At 44.0% G+C, this 13,762-nt stretch overlaps 1 protein-coding gene across 2 annotated transcripts in view; it reads right to left on the bottom strand.

Annotated features, from left to right (window-relative positions):
• Positions 1-5,257: 5,257 nt before the first annotated feature.
• The window catches only part of Alpk1 (alpha kinase 1), an 89,615-nt gene continuing 81,110 nt past the window's right edge, over positions 5,258-13,762 (bottom strand). For both annotated transcript variants that reach the window (XM_041646839.1, XM_041647545.1), the window contains 5 exons: positions 10,097-12,221; positions 9,694-9,847; positions 8,065-8,227; positions 6,521-6,707; positions 5,258-6,084 (listed from right to left, as the gene is read on the bottom strand). In XM_041646839.1, coding sequence (XP_041502773.1) covers positions 5,885-6,084; positions 6,521-6,707; positions 8,065-8,227; positions 9,694-9,847; positions 10,097-12,221 — 2,829 coding nt within the window. In that variant the 3' untranslated portion in view covers positions 5,258-5,884. The remainder of the gene's footprint in view (positions 6,085-6,520; positions 6,708-8,064; positions 8,228-9,693; positions 9,848-10,096; positions 12,222-13,762) is intronic.

Below are 13,762 nucleotides of genomic sequence, written 5' to 3'. Positions count from 1 at the left end.
AGGATGAGACCGAGGCTGGCACATGGATGCTTGTGTGTGGGCCCAGCCAGGCTCTCTGCATGAACTCGCCCTGGAGGCTGGGGAAGGATACAGCTGGCCAGAGGCTCCTGGCTCCCATCTTCCATCCTCTCTGCTGCAGGTGGCTCCGTGATTGCTGCCCAGCCCAAGGGAACACAGCCCACGATCCAGGTGCTGAGTCCAGAGAGAATGTTCCCTATTGAAATCTTGTTGGGAACATGGCCCCTCAAAGCCAGTCGCTGTGTGTTCTTCTGTTTTGTGGAAAGACCATGGAAAATGTCTAACAAAAGTGTTTAAACAGCCCCTTTCATTTCTGGTGATTTGTGTAGGGAAAAGAGTTTAAATCTCATGACTGTCTGTAACAGAGAAAACACATGAAGTCCAAGGCTGACTCTTGATCACATGATATACTTACACATAGACACACTCATATAGAGTACGTTGTATGTGTGTATACACTGTATATATTTCACAGAATAGAGATGAAAACAGGGGAAAAATGACAAATTAGCATATTTTAAATCTCTATGAATAGAAAACTATTCTTTAAAAATATAATAATAGGGAAAAATTTTAAAATGGTGTTGCCTGAAATGATGAGACCCAGAAGAAAACCCAGAGTTCCTTTTAATCAGTGCTATTTATGGTAAGCTTTAAAGGTAGGATACAAGCTAAATTTGAGAAATCTTTTTAGTTAAACATATTTCATCGGAAAGAAATGGCCTTTTCTTGTGCTGTGCATTTTCACTGGTACCACTGTTTGTCGTGATGCGAAACACTTTGATAAGTAATTTGTCTTCTTGCTTTTGAAAATTTTTCCTGAGAGCAAGAATAACAGCTATATATTTGATTATGTAAAAGTAATACTTTGTGTACCACACTTACTTGCCTCTGCCTTGGGAGATTAAGGTTATAAGCCTCGCCTCTCACTATGAGCGTGTGGCTATAAGAGATTTATTGAAAATTTGATTAGTGTGTGGCTGGGACAATAGAACAGCAGCCTCGATAACTGGACACTGCAGATGACAGATCTGTAACTTCCTCTGATGAAGTCCACTGCCTGGGGGCCAACGGCTGCTCATTTATTTCGCCAAATTTAAATCAATCGTGGCGGCAATCAGACAATAAATTGTGTGTCCATCTCCGGTAATCAAGTTGGCATCTTCAGCAGCGAAGACTTGTACAAAGATTTCACAGCTCCCCTTTCAAACTGGATTTCTCTTTGTGCTAGCACACGCAAGGAACAGAGACAGCGCTTAGCCATAGAATAACATTCTTTTTCTCTTCTCTTCACACATTCGCTGCCTTACCACCTAGTAGTCCGGGCGAGGGTTTTCAGCTCCTGTGAAACTGCCACTTAACTGCTGGAGGGGGATTCTTTTGTCTGGGCTTTGGAACAAGATAACCGACTTAATCTTCCTAGGAACACGTGAGTCGCCATGTATCATTTTAATCTGTGAAACACTCGGGCTGAGTACTGTCACATGCCGATTTTGCTTTTCTATGAGAAAGTGACTCCCTGGCTCAGTGATGGATGGCTTGTTCCCTTTATACAACAGTCAAGATGGTGAATGCCCTGGGGTGACAGACAAGAGTGTGCAGTGGGAACCGGGGCAAAGCTGATGGCCCAGTTCAAGTTCACCTGACAAAGCCGGTGCAGTTTGCAAGCAGCATTCGAGAGAGGATTATTCACACTTGCATTATATTTCTGAATGCATTTTCTCTCCCGTGCAGCTGCAGAGCTCCGGCGCACTGGAGGCTTATGCACCATAATAAAGAGATTTCTTTTCTCTTTCATTCTCTCGGTTTTTTTTTTTTTTTTAACATGTTACACCTAGTTTCTACAGAACTGTTCAGGCTGAGGACGTCGTCTGTATATCCAAATAATACAGAGCAAACACTTTCTTCAGAACAATGGCCCCATTAAAGTCAGGAACGCTAAAGTCAGTACTGCCAGCCTGGTAGTTCTCATCTCTGAAGGGGTAAAGACTAAATATTCTTAAGTTGAACTTAACTCCTGAAACTCAAGTTTTAAGACAAAATTCTGCATACTCAATAAGTGAGAGAATAAAATCAAAGTTCGTTCAATTTAGAAAAATGATAATGGAGCTTTCCAAAGACTTCCTTGAATTCTTACTGTTCATCTGACGAATAGTGGGATACGTTAAAAGATGGAGAAGGAAACTGGACAGTTTTAAAGACTAGCAAACTAGGTTTCTGTATAAAATAAGGGTCAGATTGAGAAAATTCTGAATTTTAATTTTGTTCTAGCTGCAGAGTCATTTTTTTTAAGTCCAGTGGCCCAGATACTGCCTATTGCTTCTTATCTTTTTTTAAAAATATTTATTTATTTATTATGTATACAATATTCTGTCTGTGTGTATGTCTGCAGGCCAGAAGAGGGCACCAGACCTCATTCCAGATGGTTGTGAGCCACCATGTGGTTGCTGGGAATTGAACTCAGGACCTTTGGAAGAGCAGGCAATGCCCTCAACCCCTGAGCCATCTCTCCAGCCCCCTTGCTTCTTATCTTTGCGGCAAGAAGAAGGGAGCCATTGCCATCACTGAGCAAGACACACACACACACACACACACACACACACATACACACACACACACACACGTGTCTCTGGCAGCTCCTTCCTTTCCTTAGTCTCCATCCCTTTGGTTGAGCAAAAGTGAGCCAAACATTGGTTGTTTAAGAAGACGCTCTAATAAAAATGCAATAAAAACGTGCTAGGCAATGAAGACGCTGCAGGCCCAGTGTACCCTGGCGAGGCATTTAGCCACTAAGGCTCCCGGTGATTCCCAACCTGCCCTTTGGCACTCCCGACACTGTCCCAGGACAGAACACTGTTACAGGCTGTTACAGGCACTGTGGTTACTGCCTGGCTGGCTGCTGGATTTCTCTCCCAGCCAGAAGAAAACTGTCAGGTCCTCTGGAAGAGAAGGAGGAACCAAGGCCACTGACCCTCTGCCCAGAAGGGAGAAGCCTCTAGTAATGACTGCGTGAGAGACAGTGGATGCAGATTCCAGGTCCTGCTGACTACAGCCCCCACTGACTCCCCATTGCCACCTAACAGACTCCTAGCTAAACCAACCCTGATTTACGACCTACAGAAACTGCAAGGTAGTTAAGGAATGCAGTTTTTAAGCCCTTATGATTAGGAAATACTTGTGCTAGTGACAGTATTAGGTAAATAATAGAAAGACATTTAGCATTCAGCTCCAGTGTGGATAATATGGTTCAATCTTAGATTAGCATTGGTGCAGGCTGAACAACAGCTATCCAGTTATCTGGGGAGCTTAAATAGGCTGCCATGGGTTGCAATGGGGCCTGGGAGAATAACGGCTCTTGGGTAAGATGTTTTTCACAAGAAAGTTGGAGAGTTAATTTCCAGCTAGCATACAAAACAACGAACTTCAGTATGACATTTTCTTTAACATTTTAAAATTATTTTTATGACTGGTGTGTGTGTGTGTGTGTGTGTGTGTGTGTGTGTGTGTGTGAGGGACGGAGGGAGGGAGGGAGGGAGGGAGGGAGGGAGGGAGGGAGGGAGGGAGGAAGCGGGCATGGGAATGCTGCAGCGTGTGTGGAGGCCAGTGGACATCTTTCAGGAGCTGGCTCTTCCTTTCCACCCTTTTGTACACTCCAGAGTTTGAACTCAGGCCATAGGCTTGCACAGCGTTTTTATCTGCGGAGCCATATCGCTGACCCTATTATGACATCTTCATACGCTCATATCCCCTCCCCCCACACTGTCCTTTCCGATCACTTCTCTCCCCAAGTATCTCTTCGGCCTTGACGTCACACATGTGCTTAAATTTAGATTGCACATATGACCAAATATGCAGGGTTTTGTCCTTTCACCCTCCATGATTCTCGTGTGGTCAGAATCCACATGAGAAAGACACAGGCAACCATGCTAATTAAGCCAATTAAAAGCATGTGCGTCCTTTTATTAGCTGGCGACCAAGAATGGGCCCATGAATGAAAGTATTTTGGGGTTGAAGCTCAGGGCAAACGTCACAAGAGCATTAACTTACAACAGAGTTAGAGGAGGGCCAGAGCAGCCTTGGTTTCTCGCAGGACATAGTAATTATGTCAGACATACCATGACACTTATTCTGGACTTGTACTTTCTTCAGTTATTTTAGTAAGGTCAATACATCAGGACCATGGTCAAGGTCATGGGGATGTCAAAAGTGTTGCCAAGTCAGCTGTAACTGTTGGTGGGTGGAGGGCTGAGCAGTGTTTATGCAGACTTGAAACGGAGTCAGGACAAGATGGTATTTCCTTAGCCACTTCCCTGTGCCTTTCCTGGGGAGATGCAAACAAATGTCATCCCAAACCAACCAATGACAAATGAAAGTAATTATCCCACTCAAATCTAGGGTGGGTGCCGCCCACCACGCCCCCGTGTCTGCACTCTGTGCGCTGGTACCCAGTTCGCAAGCTTCAGGCAAGGGGCTGGAGGTTAAAATACACAAACACACACAGACAGAGAGACAGCGACAGGGGTCATCCTTGAATTCCCCAAGAATGCCCCCTTTATTGTGATCAGGGGCAGATTATATAGAGATAGCCACGCCCCAGCCAAGCCCACCAGAAACCACTCTCCTGCCATCAGGAACTCCTGAAGGTCTCGTGCTCAGAGCAGCTGTAGGCACTCAGATCAGGTGATTATAAGAAATTCAGGATCTGGGGTCTCACTGCTCCCAACAGGTGAGTCAGTTTGACACGATGCAGGTTCATCTAGGAGACAAACCTCTGAGCATATCCAGGAGGGAGTTTTTAGATTATGATAACCCAAGTAGGAAGACACACCCCAAATGTGGGTGGTAGCCCTGAGGCATTTTCAGCCCTCCCTTTGTACAGGTCTTCCAGCAGGAACTAAAACTATTGATCTCCTGTGCAGAAAAGCTATGGGGAAAGAATGGCCTGTGGTGACCATGGGGTACGTGATCATTCTTCCGTCATCTCTCATCGACTGAAATGCAGAAGATAGAAACATGGAAGAATTGGAAAGGAAGCCAGAACACAACGCTATCTGGTATCACACACAAACATGAAATAAACATTGGTGAATTCATCTCAATTAAAAAATATTCTTTGTGGAACACAGTTTTATAAAAAGTAAAATGTCAAAAGAAAAACAAAAATTGGTTATCAGAAGAGTCTGAGCTTTTTATTTTATTTGTTTTTAGAGACAAAGTTTCTCTGTGTAACATTCCTGGCTGTCTTGGAACTTGATTTTTTAGACCAGGCTGGTCTCCAACTCACTGAGATCTGCCTGACTCTGCCTCCAGAGTGCTGCAATTAAAGGCGTGCACCACCACTGTCCAGCTGAGTCTGAGCTTTTTAAATGTACACAGAACTCTCAGGTTAGTAGGAAAACAGCAATACTGTCAAGCATAACAGATAATAACCAAAATCCTCCAAATAGACAAAAAAATAAACACACACACACATGCAAAACAACCCCCTCCAAACCCAAATCACAATGACTTAAACGACAGAAGTTTATTTTCAGCCGAGTTTTCTATCCTATATGTTGTCTTCACCATACAACTCAGGACCTCCAACATCATATACAACTATACATCATATACAATCCAGTACAGCCCCTGACATGTTCCCGTGTCACAGGGAGCAAGGTCTGCAGACTCTTGTCCTGGCAAGTAAGTGTGGGTCTGGAACTGACGTTTTCTAATTCCTCTTGTAAGTCAATGGCTGGAATCATACATTTCCAAATTCTCTTATAAGTCAACGTCTGAACGGATCAATCACGCCCTGCTGTGCATCCTGGGAGAGGCAGATTGGATGCTTGGCTCCTGAAGGGCTGTCAAGCTGCCAACCTACAGCCTACAGGTTACTTGGTTTCTCTAGGGAAGGTCTAGTCAGAGAAAGATGGTGACATATTTCATTACATCTTGTGTGCTGGTTATTAAAGAAGTAAAATATCCCCCGCTTTCCAAAATTTGTAGTGACATCTTTCTGATCGACAGAGTGAATCTGAGGGTCGGTAAGATAGATGAGGCCTTTTCCATTGCCAGTCACCCAACCTAAAAGAGAACGGATACGTCTGAACACCACATGCACCAGAAATGTCAGCACATAAACACACGCACACCCGTGCAAGCTTACACGCAGGTGCACACACACATGCATGCTTAAAGAGATACATGGAAAACTTGATCATCCTGGGGTTTATATTTAGTAAGTTTCTGCCAAGGAAGTGAAATGTGGTAACAAAAAAACTGATTTTATTTGTATCCACTCAAGTGAGTAGAAGTTTCTAGGGACCACTCTGCAACTGAGCCCAAGAGACCATAGCATGGATAACAAGATGCTCAAGTCACTCAGGAATCATTTGCAACATGCAGTAAAATCCATGAACTTAACTCCAAATAGACTCAGAATGGTCTATGAAATATGATTAATGATTAGTGAAATCAGTTGCAATATTCAAAATAAAAAGTAACCCCCTGCTTTACATACCTTGCAAATCCACCACAACATCTCTGTGCTTAGAAAACTCATAAGAAAAATGGCCATAAGCCAAGCCATATTCTGTAGCTTTGTACTCAGTTTTGACCACTTTTGTGTTATTTGACAACTTGACGAATTCTCCCAGTATGTAAGGTTCCACACTGATGCATCCCTTGATAGTCTTGTCTTCCAAAATCTGAAACATAAAGATGGGAGGCAGTACGCACAGTGGTGAAGGCAACAGTCTCTGCAGTGGGCTGGATCTCAATTTGGGCTGAGGTTCTGCCTTGGAGATTTATTACTCTACACTTCACTTTCCTCAGAGGTGGGTCTAGGAGTCATAATAATAACTCTTTAGTTTTCTCAAAAACATTAAATGATGAAACAAATACAAAGTACCTAGCATTACCTGTAGCGTAAAAATAAATATAAAGTGATTATTGTTCATAGATTAAATTTCTCACTTAAGAAATTTGGTCAGGTTGGAAGCGCTGGCTACTCTTCCAGAGGACCTGAGCTCAGTTTCCAGCATCCATACGTTGGTTCACGTCTATAAACCCAGTCCTGGAGATCCAATGCCCTCTACTGGCCTCCAGAGGCACAAAGCACACAGTGATACACAAACAATGTAGACAAAATATTCATACCCATGAAACAAATTAGGGCACAGAGACCTTGCTTCAGGCTGGCTTTCCAGAGCACGTGAGTGGAGCATGCCTTGGGACTAGAGGCTAATAGCTCATGCATTTCCATATGATGAGCTTGACTTACAGGTTAGGGTCAATGCCTGTAAGACTCTTGAATATTTTCTGATGTGAAGGTACAGATCAGATGATAGCTATATTATAAACCCTATAAAACGAGTTGAAGTGTTTCTGGGCAATGAAAAAAAATCATTACAAATATGAATACAGGAAGGAGCCAGTCCATATTGGAGGAACAGGGTATTCTTGATCCAAAAAGGAGAAAATGGGAGATTTGCCTTCATTTCTTTCAAGTGGTGTTTAGTGGAGACAGAATGGTTTCAATGTCCCTGGATCCAGGAGAGAAGAAGACAGATTGGGTCAAATTTAAGAATTTCCTGAATTTGAAATTTGAAAGGAAAGTACTTATGTTTTTTTTTTCTTGCTAAGTGTGTTTAAGATACAGCTTAGTATCACGTGGTTGCAAGGACTTGGAGAAAGACACAAGGGGTTTATGTATCTTGCTGAAGGACTAATTTGTACAAAACACAACCTAGAGAGACCTTTGCAGAGACAACACAAAAGGGCAAGTCTAGTGAGAGTGCTAACTTAACCAGATCTTAGGGTCGGCTGTCACTCTAGTGTCACCCCTTGGACTGCCTAGTTCAAGTGAGTGTGTTGGAGGAGGGCAGAGGTCACTTTCCTCGTGGATCTTTTTAACAGGAAGAACTTGATGAAGAAGTCTATTAACTGAATGTGTTAAGATCTTGCCAGGACCATGTTAGAAGCCTGACTTGGAATAGAAATAAAACCTAATATCTATTTGTAGGTTTGTTTAATGAACCAAACTCATGCTTTCAAAGTCCTCACCAGCAATACTGTGGATGGGATATAGAATATCTGCGTTGGAATCTTTTGTTCGTAGAGTCTTTTGTTAAATTCCGTCACATAGTGCTGCGCCGTCATCTGCCGCTCCACATCTGCGAAGTGATGCCGCAGCCCCTTCCACTCCTTGTATTCCTTCCCAACGTATCTGAGGACAGAACACAGAGGGCGACGTGTGAAATGATCATTACTCCAGAGCAAGTGAGAGGGGATAAGAGACACGTGGTTTAAAAGGTATTTTCTGTTCCTCATCAAATCACTATCATCGTCTTAACTTCAGATTTAAATAATTTTGTAAGAGCCACTTCTGTAAGAGAGCAGAGGTCGTGCTAGCTGGCCTGAAATGGTATGGAATATGAAGGGACTCAGTCTACTCAAGGGAGCAGAGCCGTTCTTCACACCTCTGTGGAAACCAGGGGTCAACATGGTGAGGTCTGGAGCCCGAGACTCTATCGTCTGCAGTGTGTTCTTAAAGAGGTCAATTAGTTGGCATGAAGCCCTCCTCTATCCCTTCCTTGAGTGATTTCATTCTTGTGGGCACTAACTTTATCAACACCTATTATGGACACACCAATGTGTTAGTTCTGAGAGTACTGAGAAATGTATGAGATTGAAGACATAAAACTTTCAAGGGCTCAGAGTATAATCAGACAGAGACTATACACGGTAATAAGGAATTAAATAAGGCAATAATGACAGTACTATACGTCACTGTAGTGATTATATTGCTGTAAGTTAGTATAAATTTATTAGTAATGTCCCATGTGCTTGGAGGGACCTATAAAAACCAGAGGAAGTTGTCAGCACTGTAGACCATAATGAGAGCAACACCCCCCCCCCTTTAGAAATCTCTGGTTCTATAGTTCTGAATATGTAGACTCCTGAGTATGAGAAGAGATCTGACAGCGAAAAGTGCACACACAGGTGGAGCCTCCGCAGCATCAGAGAGCATCCCAATGATGCTCTGTTGGGATGTTCTGAGAGGGACAACCCAGTGCTGAATGCAGGTCTGCAGAGGCTTTGAACCAATCCAGAGTGTTTCCTTTATTGACAGAGGCCAGAAGTATGTACAAAAGGGCTACCCCCTGTGGGGTACCAGTACTGAAGCATTTCTGGAACATTCTTCCGGAAGTGTGGCTCATCACTCTGTGACAAGAGAGACACTTTTCTTCTCATTGCACACTAGTTTTCCTTAGCATCGATTTGTTAGCATCAAAACTGGCCGCTTTGAAAATGTCTTCATAGTTCTCTGAATTAGATATTTTCAAGTATGTGACTTCCATTGTTTGGGGGTCCTACTGTTGCTACTGGGAAGTCAGCAGACTATCTAACTGATGTTTCTTTGTATGTAAATAGCCTTGCTTTGCTTTTTGGATTGACTGTAAGAGTTACGATTGGTTTCTTTGTTTTGAGAACTCTGAAGCATCCAGCCACTCACATGGCACAGCTCTGTGATATATGGAAACTGTTATCAATTGACTAATGATGAAGAAGGAAGTCACTATCTGAAAGCTTACATTTTGGCCATATCTCAACCCTTTCAAAATCTCATGAATCTCAAGCAAAAGGAAATTAGCCCAATTATGCTGACGACACACGTTTTCCAGTAAATACCTCCCCAGAGGTTCCTCTTGGTGAAGATAGTGGACCCAAAATGCATTTCTCTGCTTGCCTTTCTTCTTCACTTTCAGGTAGTCCCCTAAATACACCACAGTTTCCTGGGCTGTCCACAATTCAGACTTTTTGGAATATTTTAGCAGAAGGGCATCTGGAAAAAAAAATAAGGTTAGACTTCTTTAAGTCGTTTTGAACAGGTCTTGGCACCCAGTGAGTACACTTTGCATGTTCACTGTAGGTTCCTGGCAGGAAATTCCATCGCTAGAGAAGCAATTTTCCTGATGAGTCACATTATGCGTCTTTCATGATAAGTGAGTGGTACACACAGCAAACTCTTCCAAGGGCTCCCAACAGAAACCTTCTGAAGCCCGAAGTTATAGACAAAAACTGTTGTACTTACTGTGTGCACGTTGGAGTTGATTGGGCTTTAAAACTCCTGTATTCTCCAGTCTCTGAAGCAGCCAGTCGTTTTTGACACCCGCCAGGAGTTTTTCAAGGTCATCAGGCTGCAGGGTGCGAGCTTCAAGGATCTCTTGCCTGGTCTGTCCTGGCAATGAGGCGAATGAACTTCTGCTGGAGTTGAGAAGAGACCATGAACTTTCCCCCTCCAAAGAACTGCTGGAAAAGGCAGGTGATTTCTGCCACCACTGTAAGGATGAGCTGGAGTTCTGGCTGCTCTTCAGCAGGCTCCCAAGGTCCTTTTCCTCCTCTGTGGTGCTGAAGTCCTCGCTGAGGACAGGGAAGGGACTGTAGCCACTGACAGAGGAATTGGGCCTCTCGTCTCTCTGACCTGGCCTCAAAGCACTAGGTCTGTGAGCGCCATCTTGGCCAGTGGGGTAGACCTCTGTGCTGTCAAGTAGTTGGCCTTCCTCATTCTCTGTGGGGGCATCAGGGTCCAGGCCCTGGTCTTTAATTGAGCTGCCTGTCTTTGCTGAGCCATCACTCTGAACAGAGAGACGAGGAGAGAAAGTGCTACTCGTCAACCTTGAATGGCTGCCTTCTAAACATTCCAGAACTACCTGAGAGGGTGGCGGCTCATTCTCTTTGCTTTCTTCTGTTTCCCCTTCCGGGTCAACTGAGGAGGTGCCACCTGTAAATGCAGGCCCTGTGAATCTTTCAGTGATCTTTCCCCCATTTTTTCCTCCACACCCATCTTTGGTGTCAAACTTGATTTCTGGAAAGGGACCAACTATTTCACAGGTTTCTTCTTCTTGAACTGAAGGATATGTGGCCATGTCTGTGAACTTGTCAGAACTAGACAAGGACCAGGAAACAGAGCCACATGAAGGGCTGGACTGAAGAGAAGTATTCCTAGGTCCTCCATTTCTGGCATCCTGATTTCTTTCAGGGCCTTCTAAGAACCCCGTACCCGAGGCCAAGCAAGCGTCTGCTGTGTTGAGAGGAACGATGGGTGTTAAGGACGTGTGTTTGTGCAACTGGCTTTGTGTAGACTGCAGACCGTGGTCTTTAGTTTCCTGATGAGAGACGCCATACAGCTTTGAAAACAAGTCTGTAACTCTGCCCCTTCTGTCGGTCTTGGGCTCCTCCGACAGGGCCGTGGAGAACTGAGTGTCCGCAAGATGTTCTGCTTTGCTGGAGTCTCTTCCTGCCATATCCTCAACACCACAGTTCACCTCCTCCCAGCTTGCAGAAGAGCTGAGGCCTGACAGTTTGCTCCAAGAACTGGAGCTACGGCTGTCACTCAGAGACGTGTGGGGAACATTTGCCCTGCCATTGCTCTGGCTTGGTAGCTCAGTCTCAGTCCCCATATCTTGATCTAGGGAGACTCGAAATGCCTCAGAATGGGTCCAACTTTTTCTCCTTACCCTTCTGAGCTTCTCCTGGTCTTTCTCAGCCATCTGGGAGGAAGCTATACTCCTGCTCCCCTGAGAACACAGTTTCTCTAGAGTAGCACCCATAGTATCCATGGTGTTTGTTTCTGTTTTCAGAGCAGTGATACAGACGTCTGGTTTTGTGTCTCTCTGGTTGCCTTTTCTGTTCCCACAGGTGCTTTTAAATACCTCACACACGGAAGTATGGTGTTGGGAATAGGTTTCAAGAATTCGTTGGAAATCCATGTGCCCGTGCAAGATAGGCTTACCCAAGCCACATTTGAAACTCTCTGGGACGTAAGATCTCTCATCTAAATTTGGGAAGCTTTGAACTTGTAGATGTCTCTTCACCTGGCTGACAAGAGACATGATTTCCCGAGACAGGGCTTCTCGGTCCTGGCTGGTGGAGGAAGTGCTATAGGTATACAGCTTCTCCACAGCTTCACTGCACAGCTGCCTTGCAGCATGGACCACATCTGTCTCCCCATGCAGCCGGCCATGCACTGTGGCGAGGCCGAAAGCTGCTTTGATGAAGCTGTGCAGCTCCTGCTTCCCACTAACCAGCTCTCCATCTTTCTTGGTCAGGAGGCCAATCTCAAAAGCCTCTTTGGCATCACATAGATACCCACTTTTCAATCCTGGGGGACAGTCAGTAGAGCTACTATATGACAATAAGCACGTGCCACGGATATTCTGTGGAAAAGAGCATGCAGGTCAGATAGTGCACCGAGTACTAGATACATTTCTTCTTTTCTTTTTTCTTTTTCTTCACTTTTGTTTTTGAGACAGGGTCTCTCTTTGTAGCTCTGGCTCTTCTGGGGCTCACTATGTAGACCAGGCTTGTCGCAAACTCACACTAGCCTCTACCTTCCAAGTGCTGGGATTAAAGGTGTGCACCACCACCAACCCAGCAACCCTTTTAATTCCTGGAGGATAACCACTTAAAATATTACAGAAAGAGAGATACACACCACAGACATTCTAAAGAAGCTTCCAATGTTTAATGGGGGGTGTGAATTTTGTTTTGGTAAGTAAGAAAGGATGGCAACAAGAGCCATTGACTGGTATGGAGGATAAGACATTATCTTTACCTTCCATCCTGCCTCAGCCCTGATGCTTGTACACTGAACATGGCAGACTTGTGACCTTTGCTGCTATTCATTTTAGCAAATGGTACATGACAGTTGGGTTGTTTGTCTCATTGGCTGGATAAGTCTGTGAAGACTTACCAAAGACAACATAAGGGATGCAAGACCCACCTTGAGGGTGGGTTGTACCATCCAATAAGCAGGAGTGAGTTTGGAATAAGAGGGGAAGAAGGAGGATGGATGCCTGCTAGCACTAGTAGCCATGAGGCTGAACCTTTTGTTCTTGATAGCTCCTGTAACTAAGGCATTTTATCTTATCTCTGGACCAAAGTGATAGAGCAAGCAAGCCACAGATGGAAGCCTCTGAAACTGTAAAAGCAAAAGGCAAACAACACCAAATTTAAAGCAGAACAAAAATCAAAGAAGAGCCCTTTCCTTCCCTTAGATTACTTCTTACAGGATTTGTATTTGTCCCACTGACGAAAGTCTCACTGACACAGTCCACACCCAGGATATAAGCATAACTCATTTTTTTTTATGCAGAAAGGGTATTGATTTAATTACAACCCAAACAACAGAACAGTGGGCTTTACATCTATCTGTGTATTGAATCCGTGTATTGGTTTCCCATGCAGATACCAAAATCTGTGGATGCTGGTGTCCCTTGCACAAAATGGTATACATATAAAACGTGCACATACATCCCCTCGAGATCATTTCTAATGTGTAATACAGTGTCAATACTGCATTGTCTGGGAAAAACAAAAACAAAAGGCCTGTCTGTACGTGCTTTCTACAGATGCAAAAATTTTGATCCAAAGTTGTTGAAATAAATGTAAGGGTGCGGAACTTACGGATATGGAGTTGAATATATATGTACATATATATATATATATGTATGTATATATATATATATATATATATATATATATATATATATAGTCATTGTTAAAAGTTATGTGTATGTGTGTGTGTGCTTACGTGTTCATGCACATGCCCTTGGAGTCCAGAGAGGGTGCTGGATGGCTTGGAGCTGGAGTTACAAGGCTGCTGCAAGCCACCAGATGTGAGTGGTAGGAACCTGGCTCACATTCTTTGCAGGAGCAGTACTTGCTCTTAACCGCTGATGAAAGGTTTGGGAATGTT

Source organism: Microtus oregoni, unplaced genomic scaffold (assembly GCF_018167655.1).
Source record: "Microtus oregoni isolate MIOR12 unplaced genomic scaffold, Mior012 000000F_ref0000247, whole genome shotgun sequence".
Classification (NCBI taxonomy): Eukaryota; Metazoa; Chordata; class Mammalia; order Rodentia; family Cricetidae; genus Microtus; species Microtus oregoni.
This window is presented reverse-complemented; position numbering and strand designations above follow the sequence as displayed.